Raw genomic sequence first — 22,436 nt, 5'->3', positions numbered from 1 at the left:
CATTGACTCTCTTGCTCCTCGGATGCTGCCTGACCCGCTGTACTTTTCCAGCACCACACTCTTGATTCTGATCTCGGCATCCGCAGTCCTCACTTTCTCCTAGCTGATTTCAACCCTACTGCAAAGCCTCTTCCAAGGATTACTACCTCGAAGTTCTCCTCCTCTCTCTACAAGGATCTCAGCGTGTCTCTCTCTCTCTCTCTCTCTCTCTCACTGCACCTTCAGAAATGATTCTCCTTCTGGATGCTCCGCTCCACACTCACAGCCATGCACCGCCACCTCCTCTCCCTGCAGTCAGCCCTGCCTCAGCTCAGGGCCACACTCTCCCAGACCTGCAAAGGACGTCTGCTGTTGTTTTTCATCCTCAGCAGAATTCACACACTCAACAAACTCTTGTCCTCCACCATATCGGACATAAAAGAATGTAAGTTAAACAAACTCTCATGTACTTACCTCAATACAGAGGTTTCCTCAGCCCTTCCAAAACCTTCTCCTGGCCTCTAAAACTGCTTAGACAAACATTAGCCTCACGGTCGCTCCAGCCATGACAGCACTGGCGAATGTTGATGTCCCTTCCGCTCCCACTGCCCCACAGAACGCAGCCATTGCCAACCATGCTGGCTCCGCGATCGCCGGGAAGACGGATTGCCCCAGTTACCGCTGCAGGATTCACTACCGCAGGCACTGACACGATACCTACTCTGCACGTCACTTCCGCCCCCTCAGTTACTGCCGCCGCAGTTACATCCACCCCCAGAGACGTCACTCACCGAAACATGGATGACTCCATTGCCAACATCACTCACTGGAACTCAGCCGGTGACATTGCTGATGTCACATGTTACATCACTTCCACCCCATAGGCACCACTGTCGCGACCACTCCCGTCCCCATGGTGAGCATCACTTCCATTGGTGATGTCACTCCAGACCCCATAACCACGCCCACTCAAGTAGCAGTCTCCACCCTCACGCCCAGCTTCAGCCCCGCCATGTTTTTAGCAATTCCCTAGACCTCCCCCTCACTGAAGATGAACATTCAGTGCTCAGCAAAGGCCTCACCTTCATCCTTCTATGCTCCTGGATTAATGAGTTCGACATGCGTTGTGACATTGAACATTTCTTACACCGCCTTCACCTCCAGGCCCACTTTTATAATCAAGACACCCGCCCATGCACCAAGGAACCCTTCTTCCACCTCCAACACACCCCATCCACCTGGACACCTCATGCTGGCCTGTTACCTGCCTTTGCACGCTTCATTTCTATCTGCCACTGTGACATAGACTGCCTCAACCTGCCCACCCCCTCTCACCTACTCCAACTTCCTGCCGTTACAACATGCAGTCCTCCACTCCTTCCACTCCCACCCTAACATCATCAAACCAGCAGACAAGGTGGGGGAAGCTATGATAGTTTGTCACACCAACCTCTACATCACTGAAACCAGGTGCCAATTCGCAGACACCTCTTCTACTACCCCCTCAACTTTGACCTCGCCTCCCATCATCTCCCTGACTATCCACAACCTCATCACCTCTGGGTATCTCCCATCCACAGCCTCCAACCTCCTTATCTGTGAACCCCGCAGCACCTGATTCACAAACCTGACTTCCCAGTCAACCTCTTGTCTCAGCCTGCCCCTATCCCACTGAACCCATCTCTGCACACCTTGACACTGTCCTGTCCCCCTTAGTCCAGAAACTCCCCACTTACAGTTGGGACACTACCCACACCCTTCATCTCCTCCAAGACTTTCTTTTCCCAAGCCCCTATGTGTTATCTTCACCATGGACGTCCAGTCCCTGTACACATCTATCCGCCATGACGAAGGCCTTCAAGCCCTCCGTTTCTTCCTCTTATGCCGTCCCAACCAGTATCCTTCCACTGACACCCTCATCTGCCTGGCTGAACTGGTCCTCACCCTTATCAACTTCTCTTTCCAATCCTTCCATTTCCTCCAAACCAAAAGGGTAGCCATGGGCAGTTCATCTTCCACAGCTTTGTCCGGCAGTATCCCCACCTGTTCCTCCGCTATGTTGATGACTGTATCGGCACTACCTCGTGCTCACACGTGGACGTTGAACAATTCATCAACTTCACTAACACCTTTCACCCTGACATCAAATTTACCTGGACCATCTCAGACATCTCCCTCCCCTTCCTGGACCTCTGCATCTCCATCTCCATCTCCGGCAAACAACTAACCACAGGCATCCACTACAAACCCACGGGCTCCCACAGCTACCTGGACTAGACCTCCTCCTACCCTACTTCCTGTAAAAACGCCATCTCACATTCTTAATTCCTCTGCCTCTGCTACATCTGTTCACAGGATGACCAATTTTACCACAGAAAATCCCAGACAGCCTCCTTCTTCAAAGACTGCAATTTCCCTTCCCATGTGGTTGACAATGCCCTCCAGCACATCTCCTCCACTTCCCTCACCTCCACCCTTGAAGCCAACCCCTCCCAATGCAACAAGAACCCCCCAGGTCCTCACCTTCCGCCCCACCAACCTCTGTACACATTGCATCATCCTCTGCCACTTGTGCCACCTGCAAATAGACCCCATCACGAGGGATTTATTTCCCTCCTCACCCCTATCAGTGTTACAGAGAGACCATTCCCTCTTCAACTCCCTTGTCAGATCCAAACCCCAAAACTAGTCCACACCCCACTCCTGGTGCCTTTCTCTGCCACCTCAGGAAGGGCAAATCTGCGCCACATCTCCCCCATCACCTCCATCCAAGGCCCCAAAGGATCCTTCCACATCTGACAGAAATTTACCTGTACCACAAATGTCACCTACTGTATCTGTTGCACCTGATGTGTTCTCCTCTACATCGGGGAGACAGGACGCCAACTTGAGGACTGTTTCAGAGAACATCTCCGGGACACCTGCACCAGCCAATCCCGTGGGTGAACATTTCAACTCCCTCCCCCACTCCACCCAGGACATGCAAGTGGAGTGCCTCCATCGCCAAACCCAACCATCAGAGACCTGAAGGAAGAATGCCTCATCTTCCACCTTGGGACCCTGCAGCCACACAGGATTAATGTGGATTTCACCAGTTACCTCCCCATACCTTATCAAAATCCCAAGCCTCCAGCACCGCCATCTTGACCTGTCCATCATCTTTCCCATCTATCCGCTCCACCCTCCTCTCCGACCTATCACCTTCTCCCCCACCTTCACCTACCTATTGCATTCTCAGATACCTTCCTCCAACCCCACCCCTCTCCCATTTATCTTTCAGCCCACCGGTCCACAAGCCTCATTCCTGATGAAGGGCTTATGCCCGAAATTTCGATTCTCCTGCTCCTTGGATGCTGCCTGACCTGCTGTGCTTTTCCAGCACCACACTATCTACTCTGATCTCCAGCATCTGCAGTCGTGACAACAAGGCATTGACAGGATGCAGACTTGGGCTGAGAAGTGGCAGATGGCGTTCAACCTGAATAAGTGCAAAGTGATTCATTTTGTAAGGTCGAATTTGAATGCTGAATACAGGATTAAAGATAGGATTCTTGGCAGTGTGGAGGAACTGTAGGATCTTGGGGTCCCTGTACATAGATCCCTCAAAGTTGCCACCCAAGTTGATAGGGTTGTTAAGAAGGTGCATGGTGTTTTGGCTTTCATTAACAGGGAGATTAAGTTTATGAACCAAGAGGTTTTGCTGCAGCTATAAAACTCAGTTAGATCACACTTTGAATATTGTGTCCAGTTCTGGTCATCTCATTATAGGAAGGATGCAGATGCTTTGGAGAGAGTGCAGAGGAGATTTAACAGGATGCTGCCTGGATTAGAGAGCTTGTCTTATGCAGAGAGGCTGAGCGAGCTAGGGCTTTTCATACTGGAGAAAAGGAAGAAATACAGGTAACTTGTTAGAGATGTACAAGGTAATGAGAGGCATAGATAGAGTAGATAGCCAGATACTTTTCCGCAGAAATGGCTGTCCTGAGGGGTCATAATTTAAAGGTGATTGGAGGACGGTATGGAGAGATGCCAGAGATAGGTTCTTCACGTGGGTGCGTGGAATGCACTGCCAGCAATGGTAGTAGAGTCATAGACATCAGGAACATTTAAGCGACAGCTGGACAAGCACATGGATGGCAGTAAATCAAGGGGTGTGTTTGGTTAGATTGATTTTAGATTAAGATAAATGCTCGGTATAACATTGTGGGCTGAAGGGCCTGTACTGTGCTGCACTGTTCCATGTTCTATGTACATAGTGCTTTCACAACCCCAGGCGTTATTTTCAATTTAGCCTCTTGAACATCCCTGATTTTATGTGCCCTCCCTTTAATTCACTTCTTCCAACAGATTTTGCCAAACATCCTTCAACAGCTCCTTGCAACAGACTACATCAAACACCTAGAAGGACAGAGAAAACAAATATGTGAGAACACCATGACCTGAAATATCTGCACCAAGCTACACAACTTCCTGACTTGGAACGATTTCTGCGGTTGCTTCACGGTCACTAGATTAACATTCTGGTACTGCCTTTCTAACAGCACTGTAGATGAATCTACACCAGACTCATTTATGCCTACTCTCGGATTTCTGTATCCTGCCAATCTTTGATTCATGCCACTATGCTACTCCCTACACCAAGAGCTATTAGTTCCACAATAACCTTTTGATGTAACACTTATTTAAATGTGTTCTGGAAATATATACAGCACACCCACTGGTTCCCTGAAGAAGGGTTGCACCTGAAATATCAACTTCCCCTCCTCCTGATGCTGCCTGGCCTGCTGTGTTCTTCCAGCCTCCTGCCTGTCCCTTTTATCCACAGCATATTACTTTCTCTAAAGAACACAAACGGTTGAACATAATGTCCCTTTCACAAAACATAGCTGAATCTGCCTGATTACTTTGAAGTAAGCAAGCACCTAGTTTTTTAGATAATAGTTTCCAACATTTTCCCAAAGACACACTGGTTTCTTGATTTCCATTTCATTCCTCTTTTGGATAAGGGACTTACATTTGCTATCCTCTCATCTAATGGAATTATCCCTGAATCAATGAGGTTTGGAAAAATTCATATCAATGCACTCAACGATATCACTATCCACTCCTTTTAAGACCTGAGAACGAAGTCCATCAGGACTTGGGCATTTATCAGCTGCAGAGCCAACAATTTACAGAATACAATGTCCCTAGTCATTGCAATTTTCCTGAATTTACCTTCTTTCCCATTTCTGAATTTATTGTTGCTTCTGGAATAATACCTGTATTCTCTATAATGCACACTGATGCAAAATACCCACTCAATTTATATTCTTAGTTTTATAAGCCATATTCTTAATTTCCAAATGAGTTTGTCTGACTCATTTTCTATAGGACCAACAGTTACTTTGTTAACTCTTTCTCTTTTTAAATATTTACATAAACTTTTACTATGTGTTTTTATACTTATGACTAGCTTTCTCTTGATCTTCAATTTTTTTTGTAATTTTTACTGTTTTTTTTTTATATTCTGCCCCAAATCCTGACTTGTGCCTTTCTTCTTGAGGAATGATTACTATTGTTAACATTTCTAGCTAACCACAGATTACGGGTCCGTCCCTTAAAAGCTTTCTTATTTCTTGGAAGCATTGATAGTGTGGATATGTACTGAAATATGTTCTTAAATATCTGCCATTACATCTCTTTCAACTTATTACTTAACCCAGTTTTCCAATTCATTTTAGTCAGCTCTGTTTTCATGCCCTCTCAATTGTCCTTATATTAATTATAAAAAGTAATGGATGTAAATTTACTTGCTGAGCTGCAAAGTTTGTTTCCAGGTGTTTTTTCACCATACTAAGTAACATCATTAGGGAGCCTCCAGTGAAGTACTGGTGGTATAACCCACTTTCTATTTGTGTGTTTAGGTTTCCTTAGGCTGGTGACAACATTTCCTGTAGTGATATCATTTCCTGTTTTTTGTTAAGGGGTGGTAAATGGGATCCTAGTCAAAATAAATCTCAGACTCATTCCCCTCTCATTCACTCAAGTTGAATATGAAATTCACTCAAGTTGAATATGAAATTCACTCATATCATGGATTATTTGTAAAATGACGGTCTTAACGGTTACTCATTCGAAACCGAAAGCAACTTACAGCAGAAGTGGTAGTCATGTGACTACGGCTAGCCAGTATGTACACTACGTACAATTAATTCCCACTAAATGTCTCAGTTACAAGTTATCCAAGATACATGGTTAACAATGAAAAATTAACATTCATGAACAAAATGATGAAAACCCTAGTCAATTCCACTTTTATCAGTCCCTGCATGTTTCTCTCTTGGCAGTTATGCAATCTTCAATCACTAAGTGGTGAGTTTTCATCTCAAGTAAGCTGCTGTGTTTACAGGATTAGTATCGACACATTTTCCTTTCATCTTCTTTCTAATTTGTTGGTGAATTATTTTGATTCAAATTTCGAGATATTTGTTCAGTATATTTGGCATCCATAATGAAGTTGTCCTATGTATCCTCTTCATTTTTTTGAAACATTCTCCTCTTCTATTTACTTTACATTCCTTAAGTTAATGTTTTACAAGCTAGGGATCTGGTTCCTGGCCTTTGTTATATCTAAGTCAGAGATCACATTCAGCTTGAACATTATGTGACTACTGATCTTCAGGGAATTATAACCTCAATTTCCTGGTCTTATTCAGGCCACTGACAGATACTAGGTAAGCATTAGCTCTCATAATTATCATGCTGCATTTGTGCGACACCGTCACGCATTAACTTACCAAATCTGACTTTAAACTTTGCATTTTCCAAACTTATGTTCATTTCATTGAGGTTTACCATTCAAATTACCTTCCTACTGTTTCAAAACTTTTGTTATGTATCTGTTAGCCCTTAACATATTCCAGTAATATTTTGGACTTTTTGAATCAGAGATATTTAGTCAGAATAGTTTACTTCCATTTTCTTTTCTATTAACACTGTTGTTCAGAAATATTGAAGACTTTTGAATGTTATACTCATTTCCATCTTTTGGGGTGAACAATGTCTTTAATATGCAACAATATAATAATTCCCCACAGCCAAAATAAACTCCAGTTTCTCATTTCTAATTGTTCTGAAGGGTCACTGGACACAAATGTTAACTCTGATTTCTCTCCACATATGCTGCCAGACCTGCCGAGCTTTTCCAGTATCGCTGTTTTTGTTTCTGATTTCCAGCATCTGCTGTTCTTTCGGTTCTAAAATTTAGGTTCCAGTTTACTAAATCAATACATTTTACAATATTTTTGTTGGCTCTCAATGTTTCATCGTAATGTAGATGTTTGCAGGTCAGAAGTGCATTTGGTTTGTTGTCTGTGCTGGTCCTTTGCAATCCTAAACTAAGCTCCAATCTTATTCTCTTCCTCAAACCCTGTATTTTCCTCTATTTGCACATTTATTTAATTTCCACTTGATATATGCAAAGTTCTCTATGCCTTGTAGCAAAGAATTCCATGCTCCAACAATTTTCTTTATGAAGAAATTTCACCCAAACATCTCTCCAATTCACTTGTGTGATAATTTGACACTGATGATCCAGGGAGGATTGCAGGGAGGTTTCCCCTAGCAACTGAAACTAGAACAGGAGGGCATAGCCTCAAAATTAGGGGAGCAGATTTAGGACAGATTGAGGAGGAACATCTTCACCCAAAGAGTTATGAATCTGTTGAAGTGAAGTAGATGAGGCTACCTCATTGAATACTTTTAAAGCTAAGATAGATAATTTTTTGACCAGTAAAGGAATTAAGAGTTATGGCAAGAGGGTGGGTAAGTGGAGCTGATGCCACAAAAAGATCAGCCATGATCTTATTAAATGGCAGAGTGGGCTCGAAGGGCCAGATGGTTCAAATGTTCTTAACCCTAAGCCTAGATTTTGCCATACCAGAAAGATTGCCAGTGGTGAGAAAATCGGAAGAAGTCTCGAATCTCATTTTCCATCCCTGAACCTGGCATTTCTCATTTTTCACAGGAGAGCAATTGGAGGTGGTTCTTAGACCTTGTGCTTAAAAATGATGGTCAAAGAGCAGATGGGAAACAACTTCTAAAGAGCCCATCTATGCAATCAAAAAGGAAAAACTGACGGCTAGCTAACTATTTCAGAATTTCAGACATGCATTCAATACACAAAATGACTTCCATGAAATGGTATCAATTATTCTAATTTTGTGAATAAATGCAATTATAAAATAGGCAGTTTTTAAGCCCACTATATTACTGATTTCAGATGATGCTGACAAACAGGAATAAAGAAGGAAAGCTTTACATTTATATTGCATTTTTCAATATGACTGAATGTCTCAAAGAACTTTCCAGCCTTTGTAATATTTTGGAAGTGTAACTAGTGATCTACCTGAGGGAAAGCAGCAGCAATTTGCATTTGGCAAATATCTGCAAGCAGCTTTGAAGTAATGAATAAGTAATCTGTTTTTATAGTTTTGATTAAATATTGCCTGAGACACCAGAATAATTTTCCTGCTCTTCTTTAGATAAGTGTCACAGATTTTTAACGATCTCAGCATTCAAATAGGGTCTCAGTTTGACATCTCCTCCAAAAGTACCCCCTCTAACATTGTTTTTTGCTTTGTGCTGGAGTACCAGCATTTTAGTGCAGAAGACTTGGTGGGCCTTGAACGAGGAACCTTTATGACTCAGATGCAAGAATGCTACCGAGTGAGCCACTGCTGACACTTCCACATGACCCCCACAGAATGTTCCACTTTTCTTTCAAACGTGGTGATGGAAACTGGAAAGTCTGCTGGAGCTTGTGTCTGTCAGAGACCTCAGACACCACCTGGTGCGTTTCTAGCAGGATCACCTCCTGGGACAACAATGCCCCCCGTTCTCCACCCCTCCCCTCCCGAAGCTACTGGGGAAGCAACACTGATGATCAGTATTGTTAGACTTATTATAACATTTTGTTTTTACTTGAATATACACTGTCATACAATGCAATCTCACCTGTGTTTGTCCTCACCCTCATGATAGCATCAAATCCTATTGGCTTCTGTATATCCTTCCTTAGGTCATTCAAGAAATGTTCAGCATCGGTCTGAATCTGACAAAGAACAATGGTACAAGAAAAGCATGAGCTGTACTGTTGTGACCAGTTGATGGCACTATAGTTACTAATTGCAGCACTGCTTGACTTGTAGGAACAAATGCCAAATACAGACTTTTGTTAAGAAACAAATTCAAATTTACAGAGCAGAACTTCATGTGCCCTACATATGGAGCGGTCAGAAGGAGGGCCCATAAAATTCCTTGATGGTCTTCCCACCAGGCCCTGACCTCTCTGCAATTTTATGTTTGCCTGGGTAGAGCAGAGATTTGCCTGCCTGCCCTTTCCCCTTTCAGACCGTTAAGGAGTCAACTAAAGGCCACTTACAGGCTGTTTCCCACCCAACCTCTATTTCCCAGGCTGGCTGGAGTGGGTGGAAGAACACTTGGGGGGGTTGGGCGAGTGGAAACCTCCATCCTCAGTCTTCTTTTATCATGAAAAGCCCAGCCCACACAAGGTGAAGATCTGTGGCTACTCCATTATTTCCCTAACCTCTTCTCCAACTCCACCATCCCTCTGCTCCAACCCTGGTGGGACCCCGGGCTTCACTTCCACTCCCTGCTGCGGGATCCATTTGTTCCTACACTCAGGGATTTAGAGTCTAGGGAATGCTTGCAGATGTGCTGGGACTTACCAAGTCAGGGTGGAAGTCCCATCTCCATCCAAGTAATGCTTGTTATAGTGTTAAGTAGCTTCTCATCAGCCAGTTTCCTTGATTCTGCACTCACTGTCAACTACTCCAAAGGTGGGAAGGAAAACCTACATCCTAAAACTCCTGATGATAATGAGTTTCTGTTATACCGAAAAATTTATAGTATATCACCTTTAAACCAATTGCTTTTTTTAATGTCTCATGTTTTATTTGGCAATTCAGATCTTGAATTTCAAATGGCCAATAATAAATACTTCTCCATCAACATCATGGCAGTTATCAGTGACCAGAAATTTAATTGGATTGGGTATAAAAATATTGTGGCAGCAAGAGCAGATCAGAGGCTGAGAATTCTGCAGCAGCTAATTCACCTCCGAACGACATGAAGTCTTTTCGCACCAAAAGAAACAATACCTTCCGCTTATCTGAATGACTACAACTCCAATAATACACAAAAATCTCAACATTAATCCAGGACAAGGCAGCCAGGTTGGCTTCACATATCATAGAGTCATAGAGATGTACAGCATGGAAACAGACCCTTAGGTCCAACCCGTCCATGCCAACCAGCAATCCCAACCCAATCTAGTCCCACCTACCAGCACCCAGCCCATATCCCTCCAAACCCTTCCTATTCATATACCCATCCACATGCCTTTTAAATGTTGCAAGTGTACCAGCCTCAACCATTTCCTTCGGCAGCTCCTCCCATGCGAGGAACCACCCTCTAGCGTGAAAACGTTGACCCTTTAGGTCTCTTTTATATCTTTCCCCTCTCACCCTGAACCTATGCCCACTAGTTCTAGACTCCCTGACCCCAAGGAAAGACTTTGTCTATTTATCCTATCCATGCCCCTCATGATTTTATAAACCTCTAGGAGGTCACCCCTCAGCCTCTGACGCTCCAGGGGTAAAAAACCACAGCCTGTTCAGCCTCTCCCTATAGCTCAAATCCTCCAACCCTGGCAACATCCTTGTAAATCTTTTCTGAACCCTTTCAAGTTTCACAACATCTTTCTGATAGGAAGGAGACCAGAATTGCATGCAATATTCCACCAGTGGCCCAACCATTGTCCTGTACAGCCGCAATGTGACCTCCCAACTTCTATACTCAATACCCTGACCAATAAAGGAAAGCATACCAAGCGCCTTCTTCACTATCCTATCTACCTGCGACTCCACTCTCTCCACTGTTGCAACACAATTGCATTTTAAAGAACCTACAAGATGCACTGCAACAAAGCATCAATGATTTTTCAACTTCATATTTCAAATCCCCACTTCCACGACCGAGAAGGATAACAATGTTCGTCACATGGGCCCACCATCACACACCATCCTAATGGAAGTGGTCACTGTTTTTTGTTATTGATGGGTCAAAATCTTGGCATTTCCTCCCTAACAACTCTGGATGTGCCTACACCAGTTCAAACAGGCAGCTTGTTACTCATGGGCAATAGGGATGAGCTATAAATGCTGACCCTGCCAAAAACATCCACATCTATGCTCAAATACATCTGGATAGTAATGGGCAGGTTTTTTCTTAATTCTAAAATCAGAAGCCATCTGTGTCACTCGCCCAATATAAATATATATGGACAAGGGCAACTGGGATGGACAAAAATGCCAGTGATGAGCACATCTGATGAGTGAATTTTAAAAGATCACATGTCTATCTCTTTTGTAAGAAGATTCTTAACAGTAAATTAGTTTGAGAAATTCACCTTCGAAAACTGAAAAGCTATTATTAACACATTCAGCATTGTGCACTGTTTAGCACTGATATGGTCCCAGACTCTGATCTGCAACTTACAATCTATCTCATTCCCTCCAAATAAAACAGATATAAGATATAAGGTTTGATGGATGATGGTGAATAGGAATTCAGAGCAGAAAGTCAAATTAAATATCAAGAACACAAAGCAAAACTTTACCTGAAAATTATTGTACTTGTACAAACTGCCACCAGTAGACATTGGCACGATCCCCATGGTTGCAACGTCCACATACTGGTTTGGAAATAGAAATACATCCACACAGCAGCTATTGGCTACACAGTCCTTTGCCAAGGTCTCATAGAAATTTGACTGTGGTTGAAAAAGAACCTGTAGGGATTTAAGTATAAGTATCTTTAAACTCCGAGTAATTGTCTCTTTATTTTGAGGACAGGTCTTTTGAATGCTTATGGCTAAAGTAAATAAAAAGAGTGCAGATACATTGTTCAGCCCATAGTGTACCCATAAGGTACCAACTACCAACATGCATTTTTCCAGTAACTGTACCTTTTCTTTGTCTGTGTTCACGAGCTTCCTGTCATCTCTGTTTTTCAACTTGCCTGGTGCTTCAGCCGTTGGCAAGGATGAGTGGAATATAAATAGCTTCCCAGAACATTCTGCGGCCTGTTGTAAACAAATAAAAGTACTTTGTATACCTGGTAGTGAATTGTTTGTTGCTGTGTTTATTGCAGAATTTTATTCACAATTTTCTGTGTTCTCTACATCTTTTATTAGATATTCCACAAGAAATAACCATGAGTACCTGAGCCACATAGAAAAGAAACAGCCCACATTAAATTCAAACTTAGCTCAATTCATCTGAATTAGTGCCAGGAAATTAATCACTAGCTTTACACTACTCAAACATATGAGGAAAAAAAAAGTGTCTAAATTGTCACTTCTGTTTGTAATTCAGAAATAAGACTAAGTGCTGGAAATGCTCAGTGGGTCAGGTAGTTTTCTTGGACTGCGAAACAAAGTTAATGTTAAAAGTGGTGACCTTTAGTCACAACTGGAAAAAATTAGATTGTAACAAGTTTTAAACACATACAGAAGCAGAGTAATGGGGAGTCTAGGGTAAGAACAAAAGGGCAGATCTTTGACCTTTTCTTGTTTCAAGTTTGTGGGATCTCGAACATTTTTCAGTTCTGATGAAAGATCATCAACAAAAATGTTAACTCTATTTCATTCCACACAGATGCTGCTTCACTTTCCATTTTTTAATTTCAGCTTCAGCAATATTTTCCCTTGGTGCAATTCACACAAACCAGCTGGAAGTCTGTCTGTGAGGGCATTAGATAGGCACATTCTTGGCTGCAATCAATCGCCACGGATGAACAGTTTACCTGTACTCACTATTTTCTCCTATAGATATATCATATTGACAATGCATCAGAGCACAATCTGTTTCTACACACTAGAATGGAGTCAATAGGTTGAATTTAAAGTCTGCCATGGGTGAGTTCATAGCTGATGCTTGCTTGAGATTGGTGGAATGGTGTGTGTGGTAGAGATCCCATTGCCTACTCCACTCCCTCCAATTAAAGCTGGGCTGGAAAGGTTTGTGGGTGGCCTGGAGCCCAATTGAGGCCCTTAAATGGCAGCTCTCGCCCCATTTCTCCTGAGATTTAATCAGTAGCGGATGGGCAACTCGCTATCTAGAGATGCCATCCAGCAAACTCTATGGCTTATGGGGGCAGGCCAAGGGGTTTCCTTTCTTCTCAGGTACACTATGCCTGATTGATGGACCCAGTATTGGGAAGCAGATGAAAGAAGCTACACCCACTGTCCTTGCAGTCAAACCCCATCCTCACTCCAACACCCAGGTTGCAGCCCCCTCAATGAAAATCACATCCTGCCCCATTTATCTCATTCTAGATGGTCCACAGCTGACCCACTGGATAACAGTTCATGGTTAACATTCATGGTGATGCTGTCAGTGGCTCTCAAAGGTGCGATATTCGCCCCAGACAAGGCAGTGTAACAACTAAAGTGATCCTGGTGGGGGCAAAAGCCCTGGTGCCTTGGTTCCCCTGTCAGTTAGGATGCTTTTTTAGCTGGAGTTACTAGGGATCAGATTAATGGCAATACCACCAAACTTTGTAGTCATACACTGCTGACATGAAATTTGGCCCCAGGTCTTTTGGCAAGAAGAAAATATTAGCAGGAAAACAATTATTTTATGAAAGATTGAAGTACATATTCAAGGAATATTAGTTTTGTTATCTTCCAGCAAATTGTATTAAGCCAACTATGCATGTGAACAGGATTCAAAATAACATAGAAAAAAAAGATTTGTGACATTCAATTCAGAGTTGTCATCTTCAGGGACAAGCTTTTTTTTTTAAAGATGGATACAAGCTGGGGAGTGGGGAGCTATTGTGGCGTACTGGAGAAATAGCATTTCAATGTCAATGAAATCTGACAGGTATGTCCCAGATTTAAGCCTGAAATTGGTCACTGCATTTCTTTTCTCTGCTTCTACCAATTGTAACTGTCTATCTACCACAACCAACAGTTGCACCCCTTTCAAAACAAAAAAACTCCTCTAAATCAAAGGTACACAAAGTGAACAAACTAATTCTCTATGGCTATATTTACATTTAGGTGTAATTTTCGTTGCTTTTCTCTGTGCTTTCTTTCGAGTCTTAACATCAATACATAGGAATAAAATGTTTAGCACTCCGAGGTATTGCTGCACTCCACTGCTGTCAAGGAATCCTATTTTCTGGAACTGTATACCAGAGAATTAGGTACAGAGGTCAATGAATCTCAGGGAGTCCCTCTCCCACTGCAACTCCCAGGTCATTTCCTCTGCCTTGAAACTCTTCAACCATGTACTCTATGCTACTCTCTCCCCACCCCCACCCTCCCCTAGCTTATCTCTCCACGCTTCAGGCTCACTGCCTTTATTCCTGATGAAGGGCTTTTGCCTAAAAAGGTTGATTTCGCTGCTCGTTGGATGCTGCCTGAACTGCTGTGCTCTTCCAGCACCACTGATCCAGAATCTGGTTTCCAGCATCTGCAGTCATTGTTTTTACCTCACAGAGGTCAATGAGCCATACGGTTGCTCTCTTACTTTCCCACCCAGAATTAATATGAATCAGTTGTGCTGACCTATGTGCCCAACTTGTGATCCAACTGACTGAGGTATCACATTGGAACCAATGTGGTTTCCTCATTTCAAGGCTTATTGGAACAAATTGTTTCCATTGTTTCCTGTCCACATACTAGAGGGCTTAGATCCAGTTTGATGTGTTTAAATTGCTCTTATAATTCCACCCCACATCCCCCACATAGAAATAGTTTTGGTCAAATTAACAAAAAGCTTTTGGTCTACGTTCGAACATTCATTCAATGTCATGGTGACAAGTGATAATCTGTTAACTGCATATGTCATGGAAGATGCCTATTCCGTATTTTGAACGTGAGTGTGGAGCTTTGTTGCACAGAGCATTGGACCCAGTGAGACACACCAGTGCTTTAGTTTCAATCACTGCCCAAAACTGGCAGGCAATGAATGGAATAATTATCATTTGCCTGACATCGGCAGTATGAAGTTTGAATCATTGCTGAATTTGAGGCTCAGTCACATAAAAATACAGCAAAACTATTTAGTAACTGTTTTATGCCACCCAGTTTGGCAACGTGAACTGGGCAAGGGGCAGTAAAAAATTGCCTGCATTAACTTTAGCAATATTCACAAAGCTGTGAACAATTGACTGTGCAGATCTGAAAAATTCCAAAAAAGGGTTAATTCTAATCTAGTTTTTTTTAAAAAAAAAGTTATTGTACTCTTTCATTCCAAATTCCAGCTGTGCCTTTCTGAGTCTTCAGCCAAAACATGAGAAAATCTTGGCTGCTGTCATTTAAAACAAAAACGTAGAACCAGTGACGAACAAGAAAGTCTGTCTTTTGGGAACAAAGAAAATAGAAATTGGATCCATCCACTTACTTTAAAAGATTATTAGCTTACATTTGTCTTCAGAGAGTTAGTAGTGCCCACATTAATAAGATAATTGTTATAGTTATTATGTCTATAAGTATTAGGGAGTACTGGCATAATATATTCCCTTTTAATTTTCACAAAAAAGTCTACTTTGAGATAAAGGACAGATATTTCTATACTATAAGAACAACCAGAAAATGGCTGTTCAAGTCCAATAGATCTCATGGGGCAAACTAAAAATAAACAAGCATTTTGTTCATGTGATACTACATTTAGAGATAAGCTGACATTCTCCGCATTTAGAAGGCTGACAGAAAACATCCAAGGCAACTCAATGTATTTTAATTTATAGGCTTTTTGTGACTTTATTTTTCCTATATTGAGTAGGTGATCACTGGACTCTGCAGTGATGAAATCTGGCATAAAATGAAGCTAATGAAGTTCTTGCAGAATTTAAATAACTATGTAGATCATTGTGGTGTGTGTGTGAAAGTGCGTGCATGCGCTTCTGTCAATTGAGTTAATACTGGAGTAGACTATCTTTACTGAGAGACTGTTAAGATTGCTACAAACACAGGAACAGAAGTACACCATTCAATCCATTGACTAATTCAGCACTTCAAAACTATCCCCATAACCTTTTGAGCCATTGGTCATCAGAAGTCTATTGATCTCTGCTTTAAGCATACTTAAGGATTGAGCTTCCACAGCATTCTGAGGTACAGAAATGCAAAGGTTCACAATCCTCCAAGTAGAATGGTGTTTCTCCTCATCTCGGACTTATACAGCATCCCTCTTATTTTTAAATTATGTTCCCTGGTTCTAGACTCCTGAACCAGCGGAAATGTTATACTTGCATCTAGTGTCTTTCCCTTTAAGCATGTTACAGCTTTCAATTAGATCACCTCTCATTCTTTGAAACTCAAGGGAATACAGTTTGCACAATCTCACTTCATGGGATAGTCCTACTATTCCGGGAACAAGTCTGGTGAACCTTCATTGCTCTCCTTTGTGACAATCATATGTTATTATAAAAAGAGATCAAAACTGCACACAGTACTCAATAGCAACCGAACCAGTTTTCTATACAACTGAAGCAAAACTTCACTACTCAAATCCTCTTGTAATAATGACTAACATTCCAGTAGCCTTTCCTAATAGCTTGCTGCATCAGCTTGTTAGCCTTCAGTGACTTACTGACTATGATTGCAAGGTCACTTTGAACATTTCCATTATCCCACTTCTTATCATGAAAAAAACACACATTTGTTCCTCTTACCAAAAAGTGGATAGCCTATAATTTTTTCCACAATTTATTCCATCTGTTACATTCTTGCCCAGTCACTAAGCCAGTTCAAATCCTCCTGAAGCCACTTTACATCTTCCTCATGTCATACATTCATGCTTAGTTTGTATCGTCCACAAATTTGGAAACAGCCCTGAGTGACATTGTGAACTGGGGTGGTCCAAATTCTGATTCTTGTGGTACCCACTCATCAACAGTCTGTCAATACGATAATTACCTGTTTATTCCTACTCCGTGTTCAGCCAGTTTGCCAATCATTAATCTATGCCAGTATATTACATTCTATCACATGTGCTCCTGCATGGGCCCTTTTCAAAATCCATCTGAAAATCTGGGTATAATACATCGACGAATTCCCCCTTTTCAATTTTGTGAGTAACATCTTTTAAAAAAAATTCCAAGTTCATCGAAATACCATTTTCATTTGGTATTCCATGCTGATTACGCCTAATCAGATAATTATTATTGAACTCTCCATTTATCATATCGTGATAATTGTACTTTGAATTGAGTAAAATGCAGCAAAAAACCATTTTAAGGAAAAGTGATCTCTTACTGTCAATATTTGTAATTTGAATTTAATTCAGAGTGCAAACAGTGCAAAGTACTTCAAATTACATTCATTTTACTTTTCCACATAAATATCAATATAGTACAGCCAAGAAAATATGCAATGATTTTGATTTACAATTTACATTTCTAATACCCTGCCAGATTAATCGGCATAATGCCTAACACATCAGCAGTGATTGAACTGGGAACAACTGGCCTCTAACAGTCAATAACATGACAATCTATTCTGTGCCAGACATTCCACGTTTGACTCAGATTGATCTAATCTAGTTAGTAATGTGACACTTTAATCTTCAGATTCTAGGTTTTTGGGTGAAAAGCAAGAATCAATTTTAACTCCATCCACTCAGTGGAAACCAGAAGCTGGGTGGATGGGTGTTTTCTTAAAATTAGCCAGGCGACTTACCCTCTGCCTTTCCTCCCTGGACCATCAATTCTGACCTTCTCTTCTGAGCAGACAACTAAGAGTCTTCTCTCCACACTATAATAATCCAGTGTTGTTATCGGTACACTCTATGTTCAACCACTATCTCCTTCGTCACAGTCCAGGGAAATAATGAGAACTGGGATGGAAGACGAAGACACTCCACCATTAGTCCTAGGGCCCATGCCTCTGATTGCCTGTCATTTGCATGGGATACACTGGGAAGGTGCAGCCAGCTATGTCGCCAGTAGGGCTTGGATGTAATCTCTGGTCAGGACAGTGAGATTGGCAACTGGGGGAGGGGGCACTCACTCCATGCACTGACCATCAATTCAAGGTAGGATTGAAGAAAATAATCCATACTCTAAATATCAAGTGGCATGACATAAGTCTTGTTTACAATAATGATTGCTGGTAAATTACAATGTTGTTTTATGACTTTGCTCATTGGGATGATATTAAACATCTTTAAACAAATAAAGTAGACCTTGGAGTATATACCTTATTTTTGTACAACATCAGCCAAATAGATTAATCATAAAGAAAAACACCGAACCTTCAAAGCTTCTAGACCAGCCTGGATAACTGGGGCAAAGACAGTTTCACTCTCACTGGTGTCGCCAAACATTTCGGGGATCTGGTCCAGTAGGCTTTGAAAATAAAACAAATTTAAGATGCAAGTTTAGTGGTTTGATTTATATTTCCCCTTTTCACTCCATGCTTCACCCAACCCACCCTACTCCACTTCAATGATGTGGATATGGTATCACTGGAGAAATTACAGACGGGGGAGGCTCCACATAGGAAAACTTAGTACATCTTGCCCTGAAAATTTAGTAATTGTGCCCTAACAGGAACAGCTGTTTAATACACCTCGGTTATTCTGGAATAGTCTAACCATTGCTTCAGTTTGCCTGACAGGTAGAGCCTATACTCACTTGGAATATTGGATTGGAATGTATCTCCTTACTTAATACTGTGGGCTCCAAATATAGACTAGATTCCAATCAGAAGACTCTAAGTATAAGGCAACCCTGCACTGTTCTTATTTTGTCGTGCACCTTTACAACATGATCAGAAAGTCCCAAGAAATGGTAAAGACCTTTTCCAACAACCAGAATTACTAGAAATGACTAGAGAAGTCTCCACAGGATTCAGGGGCCTGTGTGTTCAAGTCCTGTAACACGTCCAGCTCAGAATCATAGCGTTCTGAATAAGAGCAAGATGTTCGTCAGCTGAGCCAAGATTTCACTGTCTGCTCATGAGTGTAATTATGTAAATAATCACAGCTGCTCACTTAAAACGTTTTGTGTTGCATATCTGGAATACAGTTATGGATGTACATATGGGGAAAGTAGTTGAAAGAAAATGGCCAATTTTCTGCAAACTTAAGCTAGCTTGTAGGAAGTTCTGCGTGCCAAACTAATGATTTTTAATTCTTTTATTGGGATGATAGTCACGGACGGTTTCTCTGCAATTTTCAGTAATGTGGGTTAGTACTATGGCCCACAGAAAGCATGGGATCAGTCCTAGAATATCATAAGGGACGTAGGGTTGAATCCTGGGCGGACTGGTAATCACCAGCGGATTACCAGTGAGCTATTTTTTGCTAACCAGCACAGGACATCCTCATTTCTCTCCAGGATGTCTGAACCAGGCTTCTTGGGAAATGCACAAGGTACCTGTTTTGGCAGTACACTTGCAGTATAATATCATCATGAGAATCCAAGCCACCCTATTGTTCGGGCATTAACGGCTGTTTTCCAGGATTTAAATATCCGAAAGTTATTTTGACTAGTTACAAAGAGGTACCAAGTACCCAAAATGTGGTAGACCGGCAGGTGGGTGAAGAGGTACAGTGGGTTGGCCTAATAGTCAGGTCAGGGTGGGGATTGGTTTGGGGAGTAAGGAGTGGATTGGGTTTGGGTGTACGTGGGTCAATGTGAGTCATTGGGGGCCTGTTGGGACAGCACGGTGCTCAGTGGTTAGCACTGATGCCTCACAACACCAGGAACCTGGGTTTGATCCCACTCTCAGGCAACTGTCTGTGTGGAATGTGTCCTTGTATCTGTGTAGGTTTCCTCCAGGTGTTCTGGTTTCCTCTCACCATCCAAAGTGTGCAGGTTAGGTGGATTGACCATGCTAAATTGCCCATAGTGTTAAGGGATGTACAGGTTATGTGGGTTAGCCATGAGATTTGTAAGGTAGGGTAGGGGAGGGGGGATCTGGATGGGATGCTTTTCGAAGGATCAGTGTGGACTCGATGGGCCAAAATGTCTGCTTCCACAGTGTAAGAATTCTATGATTCTATAGTCAACCAAGAGTTAGTGCAGGTTAGGTAACTTTCCAGGTAAATAATTTGAAATCCTCCGAACTTTCTGACTCTAGTTTAGGAAACACTTCCAGTGGGTTCCAGACTTCAGGTAATCATCTGTGGGAAGATTAAGCTTCCCGTACAAGTTCTGGGTCTTCCACGTGTCCCTATAGTGCATCTTTCAGTATAGGTTGCTGTAAAAACTGTCTTCCAACCAGAAACTCAGGCCATAATTATTTTGTCGTTCTCGGAATTATGCATAATTGACAAAACGTAGAAATATACCATTTAAATTTTTCAGACTGCCGCCCCCTCTTCCCCCCCCCCCCCCCCACCACTGAGTTTTTAAACAATCTCTTCTTCCCTGAGAGTCATACATTTTAACACTGAAGGAGATCAAGGGATTGACAGTTCCACTAAACTCCAACTGTAAATCTGGCAAGAACTCATTAGAACCACTCGTAAGAAGATTGTTATCTTTCTCTGCAGTGATTTGAAAATATTGGACAACAGAGGATAAATGAGTGAACCAGCCAATATGTATTGAAAAATAACTAGTACTTTGTGTTTTACATATATTCATTTCATGATAGCATAATAAAAAGCATTATAAGATTTGTCTTGATGTTTTAAAAAGTACTCGTAGATGCTAGACATCATCTTGTACTTGGATGGAAATGTGTTGCTGGAAAAGCGCAGCAGGTCAGGCAGCATCTAGGGAACAGGAGAATCGATGTTTCGGGCATTAGCCCTTCTTCAGGAATTCCTGAAGAAGGGCTAATGCCCGAAACGTCGATTCTCCTGTTCCCTAGATGCTGCCTGACCTGCTGCGCTTTTCCAGCAACACATTTCCATCTCTGATCTCCAGCATCTGCAGACCTCACTTTCTCATCATCTTGTACTTATTTGGTTTGACTTTCCCTGGTTTTGGTAATCTATTTGTTTGGATTGTCAAAGGCCTTTGGGTTTGTGTCATCTCAAAGAATTTATAGACCAGTTTTGACAAAACAGTATTTATGAATAATAAACTAGCCATTAAACCTAGCTGAATCGAAACAAAACCAAAAATCATTAATCTTTTATTCTTAATTTTGGCTATATTATTTGGCCCAATGTCACATAAAACAATCTATTTTTTGGAAAAAGAAGTTCAAAAAGTAATTTAATCATACAGTAAAAGTAAATATGAGTATATATTAATTTGGTTGTATGAGAAATTAAAGAGATTAACTAATTTGCGTTTTTCATTGTTGCAAGAAGTTACACAATGGACCAAAAATGGTTTGCCCATCATCTGCTGTAACATTTTTGTGGGAGATCATCAGAATCCCAAGGGAAACAACTTTAATGGCTGGGAGTGGAGTTTTATGTGGGTGTACTGCAGAGTTCTGCTGCTCTCCAAAGTAACAGCAGCAGATGACTGCAGAACCAGAATACTTTTAGAAAATGAATCACAACAAGCACTCATTTTGACATTTGTTTTATGTACAAGGAACAAATGAGGAGCCCTTTCTACCAGTCAAAATACCAAGTTCCAGCAAAACAAAATGACAGTTATTATTTACCATGGTGCTCTTGGGATGACATAATTTGTTTGTCAAGATGCAAAGGCACAGCAAAACCTTTTTACACTTATTCAAATTCATACATGATTTTATTGCAATTTCTATTAACATTCATCAGATACTAATGGTTTCGGTTTTCCTTACTTGTTGATAACAGGTCGAGATTCCTGGACATTGACAAGGAAGCCATCCAGAAGAGGAACAAACATCTCTCCAATGTCTGACACCACCAACATCTGTGGCTGGGCAAGGCTGCTCTTCAGATTGTAGAACTGAAGAACCTTGTTGTAAGTGACAAAGCCAACTCTTATGGCAGAGGTCTCTGCTTGATCTTCCCTGTAAAAGTATTTGAATGTGAAAGAGGAGGTTAATAATATTTATTAAATAAAATGGCCAACTATCAACAGGATCAATTCTTGAAAGATTTTAGAAGTTTTGTATTGCTATTATATAAAAATTATATGAAGCAAAGCTGCAAGAATTAAAGTTACTTAGATCATACCAAAATGTTGACACTTTAGAATATCAATTAAGGACAGCAGGAGAAAGAGCGATGTCTGCAACAACAACTTGAATTTATGTATTGCCTGAATTGCAGTAAAATGTCCGGAGGTCTCTAAATACTAGCAATGAAAGAGGGAACAGCATTGGTAGATTTATGAGTTTCTACTGAGAAACAAAATGATTGTCAATTTGACCTAAAAGATATATTCAAATATAAGAGGGAATGGTGGCAGAATCTGTTGAGATTTGAGCATTTGTCAATCATCTGAATTAATCAAAGAAATAACAGGAACAATTA

General features: G+C 41.5%; 1 protein-coding gene across 2 annotated transcripts in view; it reads right to left on the bottom strand.

Moving 5' to 3' along the window:
• LOC122553171 (protein transport protein Sec24D-like) overlaps window positions 1-22,436 on the bottom strand; it is a 202,602-nt gene that overhangs the window by 54,519 nt on the left and 125,647 nt on the right. For both annotated transcript variants that reach the window (XM_043696769.1, XM_043696761.1), the window contains exons 12-16: window positions 21,779-21,970; window positions 18,312-18,405; window positions 12,011-12,127; window positions 11,663-11,833; window positions 8,977-9,073 (exon numbers count right to left, since the gene is read on the bottom strand). In XM_043696769.1, the coding sequence (XP_043552704.1) occupies window positions 8,977-9,073; window positions 11,663-11,833; window positions 12,011-12,127; window positions 18,312-18,405; window positions 21,779-21,970 (671 nt within the window). The remainder of the gene's footprint in view (window positions 1-8,976; window positions 9,074-11,662; window positions 11,834-12,010; window positions 12,128-18,311; window positions 18,406-21,778; window positions 21,971-22,436) is intronic.

The sequence above is a fragment of the Chiloscyllium plagiosum genome, chromosome 1 (assembly GCF_004010195.1).
Source record: "Chiloscyllium plagiosum isolate BGI_BamShark_2017 chromosome 1, ASM401019v2, whole genome shotgun sequence".
Classification (NCBI taxonomy): Eukaryota; Metazoa; Chordata; class Chondrichthyes; order Orectolobiformes; family Hemiscylliidae; genus Chiloscyllium; species Chiloscyllium plagiosum.
The sequence above is the reverse complement of the archived record's forward strand: the minus strand, read 5'-3'. Positions and strand labels throughout refer to the sequence as shown.